Source organism: Anolis carolinensis, unplaced genomic scaffold (assembly GCF_035594765.1).
Source record: "Anolis carolinensis isolate JA03-04 unplaced genomic scaffold, rAnoCar3.1.pri scaffold_7, whole genome shotgun sequence".
NCBI lineage: Eukaryota > Metazoa > Chordata > Lepidosauria > Squamata > Dactyloidae > Anolis > Anolis carolinensis.
The window spans coordinates 2,818,811-2,832,178 of record NW_026943818.1 but is presented as its reverse complement, the minus strand read 5'-3'; the positions used below and the strand labels follow the sequence as shown (position 1 = coordinate 2,832,178).

At 50.3% G+C, this 13,368-nt stretch overlaps 1 protein-coding gene across 23 annotated transcripts in view; it reads right to left on the bottom strand.

Moving 5' to 3' along the window:
* Positions 1-13,368, bottom strand: part of grin1 (glutamate ionotropic receptor NMDA type subunit 1) — a 52,546-nt gene that overhangs the window by 14,955 nt on the left and 24,223 nt on the right. For 16 of the 23 annotated variants that reach the window (XR_010000075.1, XR_010000076.1, XR_010000077.1 and 13 more), the window contains 11 exons: positions 13,228-13,311; positions 9,771-9,905; positions 6,635-6,772; positions 6,167-6,331; positions 5,714-5,832; positions 5,371-5,483; positions 4,822-4,970; positions 4,293-4,450; positions 3,757-3,918; positions 3,031-3,140; positions 1,087-1,232 (listed from right to left, as the gene is read on the bottom strand). Coding sequence is in view for 17 of the 23 variants with exons in the window: in XM_062959099.1 (XP_062815169.1) it covers positions 1,087-1,232; positions 3,031-3,140; positions 3,757-3,918; positions 4,293-4,450; positions 4,822-4,970; positions 5,371-5,483; positions 5,714-5,832; positions 6,167-6,331; positions 6,635-6,772; positions 9,771-9,905; positions 13,228-13,311 (1,479 nt within the window). In the remaining 6 variants the exon portion in view is untranslated. Of the gene's footprint in view, positions 1-1,086; positions 1,233-3,030; positions 3,141-3,756; positions 3,919-4,292; positions 4,451-4,821; positions 4,971-5,370; positions 5,484-5,713; positions 5,833-6,166; positions 6,332-6,634; positions 6,773-9,769; positions 9,906-13,227; positions 13,312-13,368 lie in introns of all 23 variants that reach the window. The other 7 variants (XM_062959100.1, XM_062959104.1, XM_062959103.1 and 4 more) reach the window with 1 other exon arrangement.

The following is a 13,368-nucleotide window of genomic DNA, read 5'->3' as shown; positions in this document are numbered from 1 at the left end:
CATCTAGACGGTCTCATAGGACCATAGATAAGGAACGTGACCTCCAAAAGCCATCTAGATGATCTCATAAGACCATAGGTAAGCAAAGACCAGAGAGACTTAGGTCAACCCTAAGTCTAAAGTTTAGGACAGGGGCCAGGTAAATGGCCTTGGGGGGCCGCATCTGGCCCACGGGCCTTAGTTAGTTAGACCCCTGCTCTACTGTATAGTTTTCTGAGGGCGAGCAGATGGCGACTACTGGACGGCATATGTTCTGTATCAGAAACTAGAGCTGATGAGGTCCATCCAATGCAATTTTCTGAATCAGCACCCCAATTTAAAGTTGACCAAAAACTGATTCGTAACCTTTTTGGTACTAATGTTGGAAAATGGTCCCTGGTCAAAAAAAAAAAAAAGGTTGCGAACCACTACTCTAAATGATATGCACCAATAAATAAGGCTGCTTCTCTCCTGCCATTGCCCATGGGGTGTGAGGAGGAGAAGCCAGCCCACCTCTTCTCCGATTCTGCTCCAGGCCTTTGCAGTCTCTTCTGCCAGCTGTTGGTGGCGCCAAATGCACAGCAGTTAATGGAGTGACCCTCTCATATCCCCCCCCCCCAAATCCTTCAGGTGTGGGCAGAGTCACGCATCTGGGCTGGCTAGACCTGCAGAGAGCGGGTTGCTCTTGGGCCTCGCGCCTGGGGTTCGAAGGCGACTGGACAGGAGAGCCCTGTGAGGCAACAGTCTAGCATTGTGGGTTGCCCAAGGAAGCCCCATCTCGGAGGGGAGGGCATGGCGTGGGGCGCAGTGGGCCGTTTCTTGCCAGGGACCTGGACCTGAGTGGGGAGCAGGACATGGGGCCGGGGCTCGAATGCGGATGCCGGCCGGAGGGGCAGGAGCAGCTCTTTGCCCCCGTCGCCCGGGTCAGGCCTGTGGGGAAAGTGGGCTGCAGAGGGGTTTGGGCTCCTGTCCCTGTGCTATTCCCACATAGCACTGTAGTCACTGGTTGGGTGAAGTAATGGGAAAAACAAAAACGAAACGAAAAGAAAACCAACCGCACCTGTTTTGGAGGTTTTTTTTTTTTTCTCTAAAAACGGTCTGTCCTACCTGCAGGTTTTTCCGCCACACATTAACCGCCGCAAACGCCAGTTGCATCTGCTTCCTCCGGGCGTCTTTATGCCTTTTGTATGCTATTTCTATGAATATTAAAAATATCCCGGCCACAATACCTCCAGCCACCAGCATGAATACACCTGAAAGAAGCAGGAAAGTTAACGCCAGGGAGCAAGGAGGACGCAGGCCACCAGTGCCCTCCCTGACGCCTCTCCTTTGGCTTCGCAATTAGCATACATATACACAGCTTTTTTGGGGGGGGGATTTTGTTTGGATGAGGGGAAGATTCTGTTGGAAATCACCCTGGACTACTCAAGTCTAAATGTAGTCAGATAGATGATAGAGTTAAATTAAGGGAATCTTTTGCCTGTTTCCAAAGCATGCCTAGATAGGCTTTACTGTGTTTCACTCTATCCTGTTTACGTCACATCCCTTACTTTGAAATTAGTAGAAATGTGAATCTCTAGGGACAATAACTTCTCATTGGTCAGAATGTCTTTTATGGCCCCAATAAACTGGACCATGAGATTGGAACCATTTTGGTTCACTCTTATCCCTTTGTTCTTCTAGCTAACAAGCAGCATCTCGCCATCTCTCCTGGCAAGATGTAACTATTTAGATGTTTGTTATTTTTCCTTTCTTATTTTTCCTTAGAAACCAGTCTAGAGTAGACTAGACAGCTCCCAAGCCTTTCTATCTACAATGGAATTCTTTTGAATAAATACTTTTTGAACTTTTACTGAGACTCTGCACTCCATTGCCATCCTAAGTTGAAAGGCTTTTCTTTGCTCACCCTGTGTAAGTAACTGTTGCTTTTGAAAGCTTTTGCTTTTTGCTATTCTGCTGCGTTTTGGTGGAATCTCCCCCAGAGAGGGTTAATTTGAGTCTAACTGCTCAGAGATTACCACAACAGATTCCACCTGAACATGACCATGAGAAGAGGGTTTCAACAGTGGAAAACTCTGCCTTAGTGGAGTCTAGTGGAAGCCCCTTTCTGGAGTGCTTTTAAACAGAGGCTGAATGGCCATCAGTCATGTGTGCTTTGATTGTGCCTTCCTCTATGGCTGAAGAGGGTCGGACTGGATGGCCCCTGGGGTTTCTTCCGACGCTAGAATTCTATCATTCTAAGCCCATTGGCCAGCACATCATCCTGGAGATATTTGTAACTCCTCTTGTTGTTAGTGTGTGTGTTGTTGGTTTTCACAAAACGGGGAGCAAACTGCAGGCATTTAAAGAGGCAACTCCGGGACAAAGAACTGAAATGAGGCAAAGGTATGGGCACTTAAGGAAACCGGGGCCTTTGTTTCGCTGTGCAGTACAACTCAGAGCTCACCAGTCATACAATTTGGACCAGGGCAGTCTCTTTCCTTGAGGGCATACATGAGTTGTGCGCACAGCATGTGTCTGGTGTGGGAGACACGTGGGCGTTCAGTGCTAGGATGAACAAGGGTTGGGACACGTGGCTGGGGTTTGGGTTTGGATGAATTGCCGTTCCTAAATGTACTCAAAATTCAGAGAGAAAGAAGGGTGCTCTCTGCTTTGAGGTTATTCGCCTCTGCTATAAATTTTATTGCAACACCGTAAGAGAAAGAAAGGGCTATGTCTTTTGGCCCAGACTCATGGTTGCCATGCCCTTCCCACATATGAAATATGGGATTGACATGCTGTGAAAAGAGGGAGTGTAATGAGCCTCGTGACATTAGAATCAATGTATTTCGGGCGGAGGTGGGATCTGGAGCTGAATTGTGACTTAAAGTGAGGCAGGGCCAAGGACTGCTTAATCCACCCTCTTCTGCACTGCAGAGAGCTCCTTGTAGTTACAGGGAAGTTGTTTCCCTTGGGTGACTCATAGCAGCTCTCAAAGGAGCCATGAAGGACTTGAGACACCCCCATGTGGGAAGCCATGGGAGGGAGGGAGGGAGGAGGGGAGAAACCCACCTGCCATGTTCTCAAAGGTGAGGGTCGCTGGGGCGTTGCTGCGGGAGTCGCACTCCTGGTACCTAACCCAGGTCTTGTCCAGCTCTTCCATGAAGCCGTTCTCGTGGAGGCTGCAGGCAAAGGGAGAGAGAGCAAAGAGGGGTCACTGGGGCAGGGGGCCCAATAGGGCAGGATGCAGGGCTGGCAGTGGAAATGGGAGAAAGGCGCTCTGGCATATATCCTAAGTGGCTTCAGAACTAGAGCCAGGTGTCACTCTCATACAGAGCCTGCAAAAGTCAGGATTCCTTGCTCTCAGGAGAGCCCTCGCACCACAGATCTGCAGAGGTCACTGAGCCAGGCCTGTTTCCTGAGGGAAGCCAAGACCTGGGAGCCAAGTTTGACCACTAGTAATTCATGTGGAAGGCTTTGCATACAGGGGCAGAGCAGGGACACTGCAGATGGGTCCTTTCTTGCAGGAAAGCATGTATGTGTGTGTGGGATGTGGGGGACTTTGATCTTTTTACTTCATCCCATATCTCGTGGCACAGATCTGCACTTTTGTCAGGATGCACTAGTATGCCCTAGTGGGCTTGTCGTATATTCCTAATAGGCCCCCAACGCCATATCCTGTAGGAATCTCCCCCAGCCAAACTAAGGGCTGACCGCAACCCCCTTTGCTGCTCTTCTGAATGCCCCCCCCCCATGCAATATATGGTTCTCCCTTTTGGGAGATGTCACGATACAGACTTGAGGATGGCCAGAGAGACGTTCTGCTTCCAGGGGCTGTCCTTGCGCATCCCGATGCCGAAGCCGGAGCGGAAAAAGAGCTCTCCCGTCGTCACCAGGTCACACTTCTGCGAAGCTTCGAACTCCAGCACAGCCGAGTCCCAGATGAAAGCGTGGAGCTTGCTGTTATGGGGAGGGGGAGGGAGGTACAAGCAAGAGAGGTGAATTCTCCTTCTGGATCAGGAAAGTCAAAATGCTAATCATGTTTCGAGATGCCTGTTCTGTTGTGTTTCCCAACATTCTTAATCATTTGACTTCATCTGAGCACTTGACTATTCATCCATAATAGTTCTAATACAGACCCTATGCCACTCTTGCCTCCATTCTAAGCACTGCCTCTTTGTTTCTGCTTGCTGCCCCATGTTCAGGGCAGAGGCCATCACTGTTTGTGTGCGTCAACCCTGTCTGCTCCTTGGGAGAGCTCTTTTCTTGAAAGGAGCAGCAACAGGCTGCTTCCTCCCCTGTCTCTGGAAGACCCCCGATGCCCCCTCATTTACTTGTCCCGGACGGCCTGGATGGCTTCAGCAGCGCTCTCGTAGTTGTGCTTCTCCATGTGCCGGTACATCGTGCTCAGCTCCACTTGCCGCCGGAAGTAAATGTCCACAGAACTCTGCTTCACGGTGGCGTAGATGAACTTGTCGGAAGGGTTCCGCAACTAGAAAAGCAAAGCAAGAAGATGTGTTGTCGAAGGCTCATCCATACCTCACAACCTCTGAGGATGCCTGCCATAGATGTGGTCGAAATGCCAGGGGAGAATACTTCTGGAACATGGCCACACAGCCCGAAAGACATACAACAACAAAGCAAGAAGAACCCTTTCTTTAAAAGGTAAACACAAATGATGCTGCAATTGGAAATTAAGGTGTGTGACTCCTGTTTCTGCTCTAACATTGAAACAAAGAGCACTGCTCTCAGTACAATGTTGTCTCAGTCTCCTCCTCTGGCCACTGCTTTTTCTGAGAAGGGTCACATCCGGCACCCACCAAGCTGCATTCATGCCAAACTGCTTCTGCTGCTGTTTATTACCCTGGGGTCGTTGATGCCAGTGATGCGCTCCTCCGGTCTGTCCAACACCAGGAAGGCAGCCAGGTTGGCAGTGTAGGAGGCAACGATGATCATGGCAAAGCCGGCCCAGACCATCCCGAGGATCCGAGCAGAGAAACTCCGAGGGGCGCCTGGAGGAAAAAGAGTATCGTGGGACAGGAAGCAACAATGTGGAGGCCGTGGAGTGGAACCCCAACAGGAGGAATGGCACTGGCGCATGGATGCCACTCTCCAGACAAGATGACCACTTCCCTGGGACCTCTTCCAGGGAAAAATCCACCTGCTATCTCTACATTCCTTAAGTCCACATTTCTGCTGCCTTGCCATGTTCAACTTCAAATGCTCCTGGCTACTCCCTTCCATGCAGTCATGCCGGCCACACCTTGGAGGTGTCTATGGACAACGCCGGCTCTTCGGCTTAGAAATGGAGGTGGGCACCAACCCCCAGAATCAGACACGACTGGACTTAACGTCAGGGGAAACCTTTACCTTTACCCTACCTCCCATAACCTGTATCTGCTTGAGACCCACCTTCTCCAATTCCAGAGTTCAGGAGGACTCCCCAGGAAAACCACATGGCAGAAGAGAGAGTCAGGGCATCCTCCTCCTCTTCTTCGCTGTTCACTTTAAACCGGCCAAATGGACTGAAAGAGAACAACCAAGTGGATGGTTTAGCTGCTCCAAGGCGGGCCATTTGAGGGAGTGGTTGTCAAGAGGAAAGGGGCTGGGAACTTGAGCAGAGGTGGGACCCTATGAATATCAGTCTAAACATCAAAAACGAGGGCAGAACAGATATTAAGAGAGGGAGGGTAAGTCGGGATGGGCTTCCTACCCGTTACGGCTCTTCTCATGGCCGGGGTCGCCCCAGAGTTACCTGAAGCGGTCCAGGAGGTATAACATCACCGCCACCACGTGCACCGAGAGCCCCACCAGGAGCCAGAGCGTGCTCTGGAACGGCTGCATGAATGAGTCCAGTGTGCTGCGGGGAATTTCCTGGAAAAGAACAGGACCAGAGAAGTGGGCCGCAGCTCCGAAACGGCCCAAGGCGAATCTCGCCAGCGTGTGACTACACAAGATAGCTCTCTGCTTGGGGGAAAATATCCCTGCGAATCCCTGTAAATATGTGTGTGAAATGCCATTCTGAGTCTGCCTTCTGACAACCGCCAAATGCGAGCCACCAATGACCATCAGGCCATCTAGGAGAGAATTACCTGCTGGGTCCGGCCGCCAAGGGTCCATCAGGTTTCCTGCTGGGAGCAGCTGGGCGCTTCAAGGAAGTCTGGGGCTGGCCTGTTTCATGTGGCTGGTTTTCCCACACCCACATTACCTTTTTGACGAGGATGGTGAGCCCCTGGTACTTGAAAGGCTTGGAGAACTCAATGTACTGCGCCCGCTCATTGTTGATGGTCAGCGGGGCCACAATCATGTCGGCCTGGCCACTCAGCAGCTCCCCCATCATCCCATTCCACTCCTTCTTGTTGCTGTTGTTCACCTGCCGTGAGAAAGCAATGCACACGTCTTTGAGAAAGTCACCCGCAATAGGGCAGAAATCTCACATTTAGAGGTCCCCTGAGCACTCCACACTGGCAACCGTGCAGAATCCAAGCCTTGGCATGAGCCAAGGTGGCTCTCTAGCTACTCCTTCCACCTGCAAAGGAAATGCCTGGAATGGGAGGCACTTTGAGAATTGTTTTCCCTGGGACTCTTTCTTAGTCTGTTTCTGCCCCCCTCTTTCTCTACCCCCCCCCCCCCAACCCAAACGGAAGGAAGAGGTGCTTCCGTGGCCCACACTTACCCGCTCTTGGGTGCCAAATTTGCCATCGGCCACCAGGTGAACTTCGTAGGTGAAATTCATTGTCTTAGCGAGCTTGATGAGCAGGTCAATGCAGAATCCGTAGCAGCACAACATTACGCTGGGCCGCCCTGCATCGCCAAAATGGGAAAAAGCAAAGAGGTTTTATGGCAGCGTTTCTAGGATCCGGCATTCAGGCCAATCAGGGGATGCTAATTCTATCTCACCCAATAGCTATCCTCTGTCAATGTGTTGTTGAAGGCTTTCATGGCCGGGATCACAGGGTTGTTGTATGTTTTCCGGGCTATATTATTATTATCGGGTTGTGCATTTTCCCAGCTGTATGGCCATGTTCCAGAAACATTCTCTCCTGACATTTCACCCACATCTATGGCAGGCATCCTCAGAGGTTGTGAGGTACCTTATTATTATTATTACTATTATTATTATTGGGTTGTTGTGCATTTTCCCAGCTGTATGGCCATGTTCCAGAAACATTCTCTCCTGACATTTCACCCACATCTATGGCAGGCATCCTCAGAGGTTGTGAGGTACCTTATTATTATTTTTATTATTTTATTGTGTGACACAGCAAACAAGATAGATATGCTGGATTTCGTATCACAAAATCACAAGTCGAACACTTCCCAAGTGTCTAGGACTGTGTGATGTATTTTCGGATGATGCGTGCCTTTTGCAGTTGACAGATCGTAATTTGGTCAATGTCTATTGTTTTCAAATGCTGGCTGAGATCTTTTGGCATGGCACCCAGTGTCCCCATTACCACCGGGACTATCTGCACTGGTTTCTGCCAGAGTCTTTGAAGTTGTTGTTATTACAGTAGAGTCTCACTAATCCAAGCCTCACTTATCCAAGCCTCTGGATAATCCAAGCCATTTTTGTAGTCAATGTTTTCAATATATCATGATATTTTGGTGCTAAATTCGTAAATACAGTAATTACAACATAACATTACTGCGTATTGAACTACTATTTCTGTCAAATTTGTTGTATAACATGATGTTTTGGTGCTTAATTTGTAAAATCATAACCTAATTTGATGTTTAATAGGCTTTGCCTTAATCTCTCCTTATTATCCAAGATATTCGCTTATCCAAGCTTCTGCTGGCCCGTTTAGTTTGGATAAGTGAGACTCTACTGTACTATTATTATTATTATTATTATTGGGTTGTTGTGCATTTTCCCAGCTGTATGGCCATGTTCCAGAAGCATTCTCTCTTGACATTTCACCCACATCTATGGCAGGCATCCTCAGAGGTTGTGAGGTACCTTATTATTATTATTTTATTATGACACAGCAAACAAGATAGATATGCTGGATTTTTATCACAAAATCACAAGTCGAACACTTCCCAAGTGTCTAGGACTGTGTGATGTATTTTCGGATGATGTGTGCAGATCCCAGCAGGGTGGCCTTTTGCAGTTGACAGATCGTAATTTTGTCAATGTCTATTGTTTCCAAATGCCGGCTGAGATCTTTTGGCACGGCACCCAGTGTGCCCATCACCACCGGGACTACCTGCACTGGTTTCTGCCAGAGTCTTTGAAGTTATTATTAATATTATTGTTATTATTACTAGAATCATAGAATCATAGAATAGTAAAGTTGGGAGAGACCTCAAGGGCCCTCCAGTCCAACCCCATTCTGCCAAGAAGCATGAAATCGCATTCAAAGCACCCCCGACAGATGGCCATCCAGCCTCTGTTTAAAAGCCTCCAAAGAAGGAGCCTCCACCACAGTCCAGGAGAGAGAGTTCCACTGCCAAACAGCCCTTCTCACAGTGAGGAAGTTCTTGCTGAAGTTCAGGTGGAATCTCCTTTCCTGTAGTTTGAAGGATAATACTACTACTATTATTATTATTGGGTTGTTGTGCATTTTCCCAGCTGTATGGCCATGTTCCAGAAGCATTCTCTCCTGACGTTTCGCCCACATCTATGGCAGGAATCCTCAGAGGTTGCCTGCCATAGATGTGGGCAAAACATCAGGAGAGAATACTTCTAGAACATGGCCATACAGCCCGGAAAACATACAACAACCCTATCCTCTGTCAGTTCCACCTGTCAGTTTCATCGTTCGGTTGTCCACTTTGTTAGCAATCTGTCCTTAGAAGTGGGACTTTTGGCTTGGACCTGGTGCCGCACATTTTGCTTATGGCTGTGTGATTTCCTGGGATACCGAGTCTTCAAAGCATGCACAGAGTCCTGTGCTGCATCAGCATGGGATTTCGAGTGAAGCCCATTCTGCCTTGCCTCGTTCCCCACAAAACAGTGCCGGGTCTGTTTGGGGCCAGGGAACAGCTTGCCGAGGACTCGGGAGGCATTCTTGTGACCTCCAATCTACCCCAGTGATCTGGTTCCACTGCATACTTGAATGAGGGGAAAGGGTCTGAGAGAACGTATGTTTTTATGACATAGCATTTGAGTTACCAAGAGACAGCATGCTTGAGGCCTCCACCCCACCCCTAGTCCCCCATGGCATGCAAATAGTCTCTGTGGCAACCTGCCTGGAAATGTGTAGTCCTTTCAAAGAGGCAAAGGTGATGCCCGTTTCCTTGCAACTTTGTTTGGAGGTTAAATAAGAGCTGCTTTCAGTTGGGTTTACTTTGCAGGGCACTGGCTCAGATGAAAGGCAACAGGGCCCTGCTTGGAAACCATGGCCACGTTTTGCTTTGCTCTATAGGCATGTCCTTCTCCACATGAGCCTTCACAGCCTCGAAAGCAGACTTCCTATACCCTGCTAATTCTCCACTCCAAATTGTAGTTTTATTTAATTTCGTGTCAAAAGCATTGCATAATAAATAAGTTTAAAAGTTGTAGTGTCAAACACTGACATGGCCAAGCTTGAACTGTGTGGGGCACTCAAAGGTATTCGCTCCTAACATGTTACCTTCACACTTATTGCAAGGGCTACTTTCCTACTTTTGGTCAGAACCAAAGAGGCAACTTTCCTGACCTACAGTCCCCATGGCGAAGGCAACATTAACCTCTCACAATCAATTATGACTTCAGTCTTTCATAAGTCGAAATGGCCAAACGCCAGCCATTCATCAAGATGGCCACGGCTCTTGCCCCAGACCTGCTTCCAGCCCAAATACCTTTCACAGTGCTGAGCCTCACCTGGCATGGTCTCATTGGGGCCGGTGCAGAGAACCTGCTGCACCAAGCCCCCAGTGCTGTTGTGCCGGGCCTCGCACTTCCCATCCTGCTGGGTTTGCTTCACATAAACAAACGGTTCTTGGTGGATTGTGACAATCTGTGGAGAGAGAAGTGGGCCATTTGCCACTTTGGACCCCAGGCTTCCTTGCTAGGGGGGAGAAAGATGTGCTGTTGAGCCAAAGGGAGCAGGGCACACCCTGAACCTTGCCAGCACTGAGGGAGATGCTGAAGCGTCCGTTCTTTTTTTTTTTGGGGGGGGGGGGGTTCTGCCCTGTGCTAGTGGCAGAACCCCTAGTGGCAGAGAAGGTAGACCTAGTGGCAGAGAAGGTAGACCTAGTGGCAGAGAAGGTAGACCTAGTGGCAGAGAAGGTAGACCTAGCGGCAGAGAAGGTAGACCTAGTGGCAGAGAAGGTAGACCTAGTGGCAGAGATGGTAGACCTAGCGGCAGAGAAGGTAGACCTAGTGGCAGAGAAGGTAGACCTAGTGGCAGAGAAGGTAGACCTAGTGGCAGAGAAGGTAGACCTAGTGGCAGAGATGGTAGACCTAGTGGCAGAGAAGGTAGACCTAGCGGCAGAGAAGGTAGACCTAGCGGCAGAGAAGGTAGACCTAGCGGCAGAGAAGGTAGACCTAGCGGCAGAGATGGTAGACCTAGCGGCAGAGAAGGTAGACCTAGGGGCAGAGAAGGTAGACCTAGCGGCAGAGATGGTAGACCTAGCGGCAGAGATGGTAGACCTAGTGGCAGAGAAGGTAGACCTAGCGGCAGAGATGGTAGACCTAGCGGCAGAGAAGGTAGACCTAGTGGCAGAGAAGGTAGACCTAGTGGCAGAGAAGGTAGACCTAGTGGCAGAGAAGGTAGACCTAGTGGCAGAGAAGGTAGACCTAGTGGCAGAGATGGTAGACCTAGTGGCAGAGAAGGTAGACCTAGCGGCAGAGAAGGTAGACCTAGTGGCAGAGAAGGTAGACCTAGTGGCAGAGATGGTAGACCTAGCGGCAGAGAAGGTAGACCTAGGGGCAGAGAAGGTAGACCTAGCGGCAGAGATGGTAGACCTAGCGGCAGAGAAGGTAGACCTAGTGGCAGAGAAGGTAGACCTAGTGGCAGAGAAGGTAGACCTAGTGGCAGAGATGGTAGACCTAGCGGCAGAGAAGGTAGACCTAGTGGCAGAGAAGGTAGACCTAGTGGCAGAGATGGTAGACCTAGTGGCAGAGAAGGTAGACCTAGCGGCAGAGAAGGTAGACCTAGCGGCAGAGAAGGTAGACCTAGTGGCAGAGAAGGTAGACCTAGTGGCAGAGAAGGTAGACCTAGTGGCAGAGAAGGTAGACCTAGTGGCAGAGAAGGTAGACCTAGTGGCAGAGATGGTAGACCTAGTGGTAGAGAAGGTAGACCTAGTGGCAGAGAAGGTAGACCTAGTGGCAGAGAAGGTAGACCTAGTGGCAGAGAAGGTAGACCTAGTGGCAGAGATGGTAGACCTAGTGGCAGAGAAGGTAGACCTAGCGGCAGAGAAGGTAGACCTAGCGGCAGAGAAGGTAGACCTAGTGGCAGAGAAGGTAGACCTAGTGGCAGAGATGGTAGACCTAGCGGCAGAGAAGGTAGACCTAGGGGCAGAGAAGGTAGACCTAGCGGCAGAGATGGTAGACCTAGCGGCAGAGAAGGTAGACCTAGTGGCAGAGAAGGTAGACCTAGTGGCAGAGATGGTAGACCTAGTGGCAGAGATGGTAGACCTAGTGGCAGAGAAGGTAGACCTAGTGGCAGAGAAGGTAGACCTAGTGGCAGAGAAGGTAGACCTAGTGGCAGAGAAGGTAGACCTAGTGGCAGAGAAGGTAGACCTAGCGGCAGAGAAGGTAGACCTAGCGGCAGAGATGGTAGACCTAGCGGCAGAGAAGGTAGACCTAGTGGCAGAGAAGGTAGACCTAGTGGCAGAGAAGGTAGACCTAGTGGCAGAGAAGGTAGACCTAGTGGCAGAGATGGTAGACCTAGTGGCAGAGAAGGTAGACCTAGTGGCAGAGAAGGTAGACCTAGCGGCAGAGAAGGTAGACCTAGTGGCAGAGAAGGTAGACCTAGTGGCAGAGATGGTAGACCTAGCGGCAGAGAAGGTAGACCTAGGGGCAGAGAAGGTAGACCTAGCGGCAGAGATGGTAGACCTAGCGGCAGAGAAGGTAGACCTAGTGGCAGAGAAGGTAGACCTAGTGGCAGAGAAGGTAGACCTAGTGGCAGAGATGGTAGACCTAGTGGCAGAGAAGGTAGACCTAGTGGCAGAGAAGGTAGACCTAGTGGCAGAGAAGGTAGACCTAGTGGCAGAGAAGGTAGACCTAGTGGCAGAGAAGGTAGACCTAGTGGCAGAGAAGGTAGACCTAGCGGCAGAGAAGGTAGACCTAGCGGCAGAGATGGTAGACCTAGCGGCAGAGAAGGTAGACCTAGTGGCAGAGAAGGTAGACCTAGTGGCAGAGATGGTAGACCTAGCGGCAGAGAAGGTAGACCTAGTGGCAGAGAAGGTAGACCTAGTGGCAGAGAAGGTAGACCTAGTGGCAGAGAAGGTAGACCTAGTGGCAGAGAAGGTAGACCTAGTGGCAGAGATGGTAGACCTAGTGGCAGAGAAGGTAGACCTAGTGGCAGAGAAGGTAGACCTAGCGGCAGAGAAGGTAGACCTAGTGGCAGAGAAGGTAGACCTAGTGGCAGAGATGGTAGACCTAGCGGCAAAGAAGGTAGACCTAGGGGCAGAGAAGGTAGACCTAGCGGCAGAGATGGTAGACCTAGCGGCAGAGAAGGTAGACCTAGTGGCAGAGAAGGTAGACCTAGTGGCAGAGAAGGTAGACCTAGTGGCAGAGAAGGTAGACCTAGCGGCAGAGAAGGTAGACCTAGCGACAGAGAAGGTAGACCTAGCGGCAGAGAAGGTAGACCTAGCGGCAGAGATGGTAGACCTAGCGGCAGAGAAGGTAGACCTAGCGGCAGAGATGGTAGACCTAGCGGCAGAGAAGGTAGACCTAGCGGCAGAGAAGGTAGACCTAGCGGCAGAGATGGTAGACCTAGCGGCAGAGAAGGTAGACCTAGCGGCAGAGATGGTAGACCTAGTGGCAGAGAAGGTAGACCTAGCGGCAGAGATGGTAGACCTAGCGGCAGAGAAGGTAGACCTAGCGGCAGAGAAGGTAGACCTAGCGGCAGAGATGGTAGACCTAGCGGCAGAGAAGGTAGACCTAGCGGCAGAGATGGTAGACCTAGTGGCAGAGAAGGTAGACCTAGCGGCAGAGATGGTAGACCTAGCGGCAGAGATGGTAGACCTAGCGACAGAGAAGGTAGAGGGAGATGCTAAAGCGTCCATTTGAGGGGTTTTAATGCCCCGCAACACATATATAAATCTTTATATAAAGAGGGGAGGAGCATTACTTCTCTTTGTCTCCCTGTTCCTATGGTCCGACGTTTTTACCTTTAGCTTTGTAGACATTTCGTAGCCCTGTGGCGTCTCCGTCTCCCCTCCAGGCCAGATGATCTTGCGGTCGTTGGGCAGGAACTGGGGAAGGAGAAAGGAAGTGGTAAATTGCAAGGCTGGCCAAGGGCTGCAGTGGTG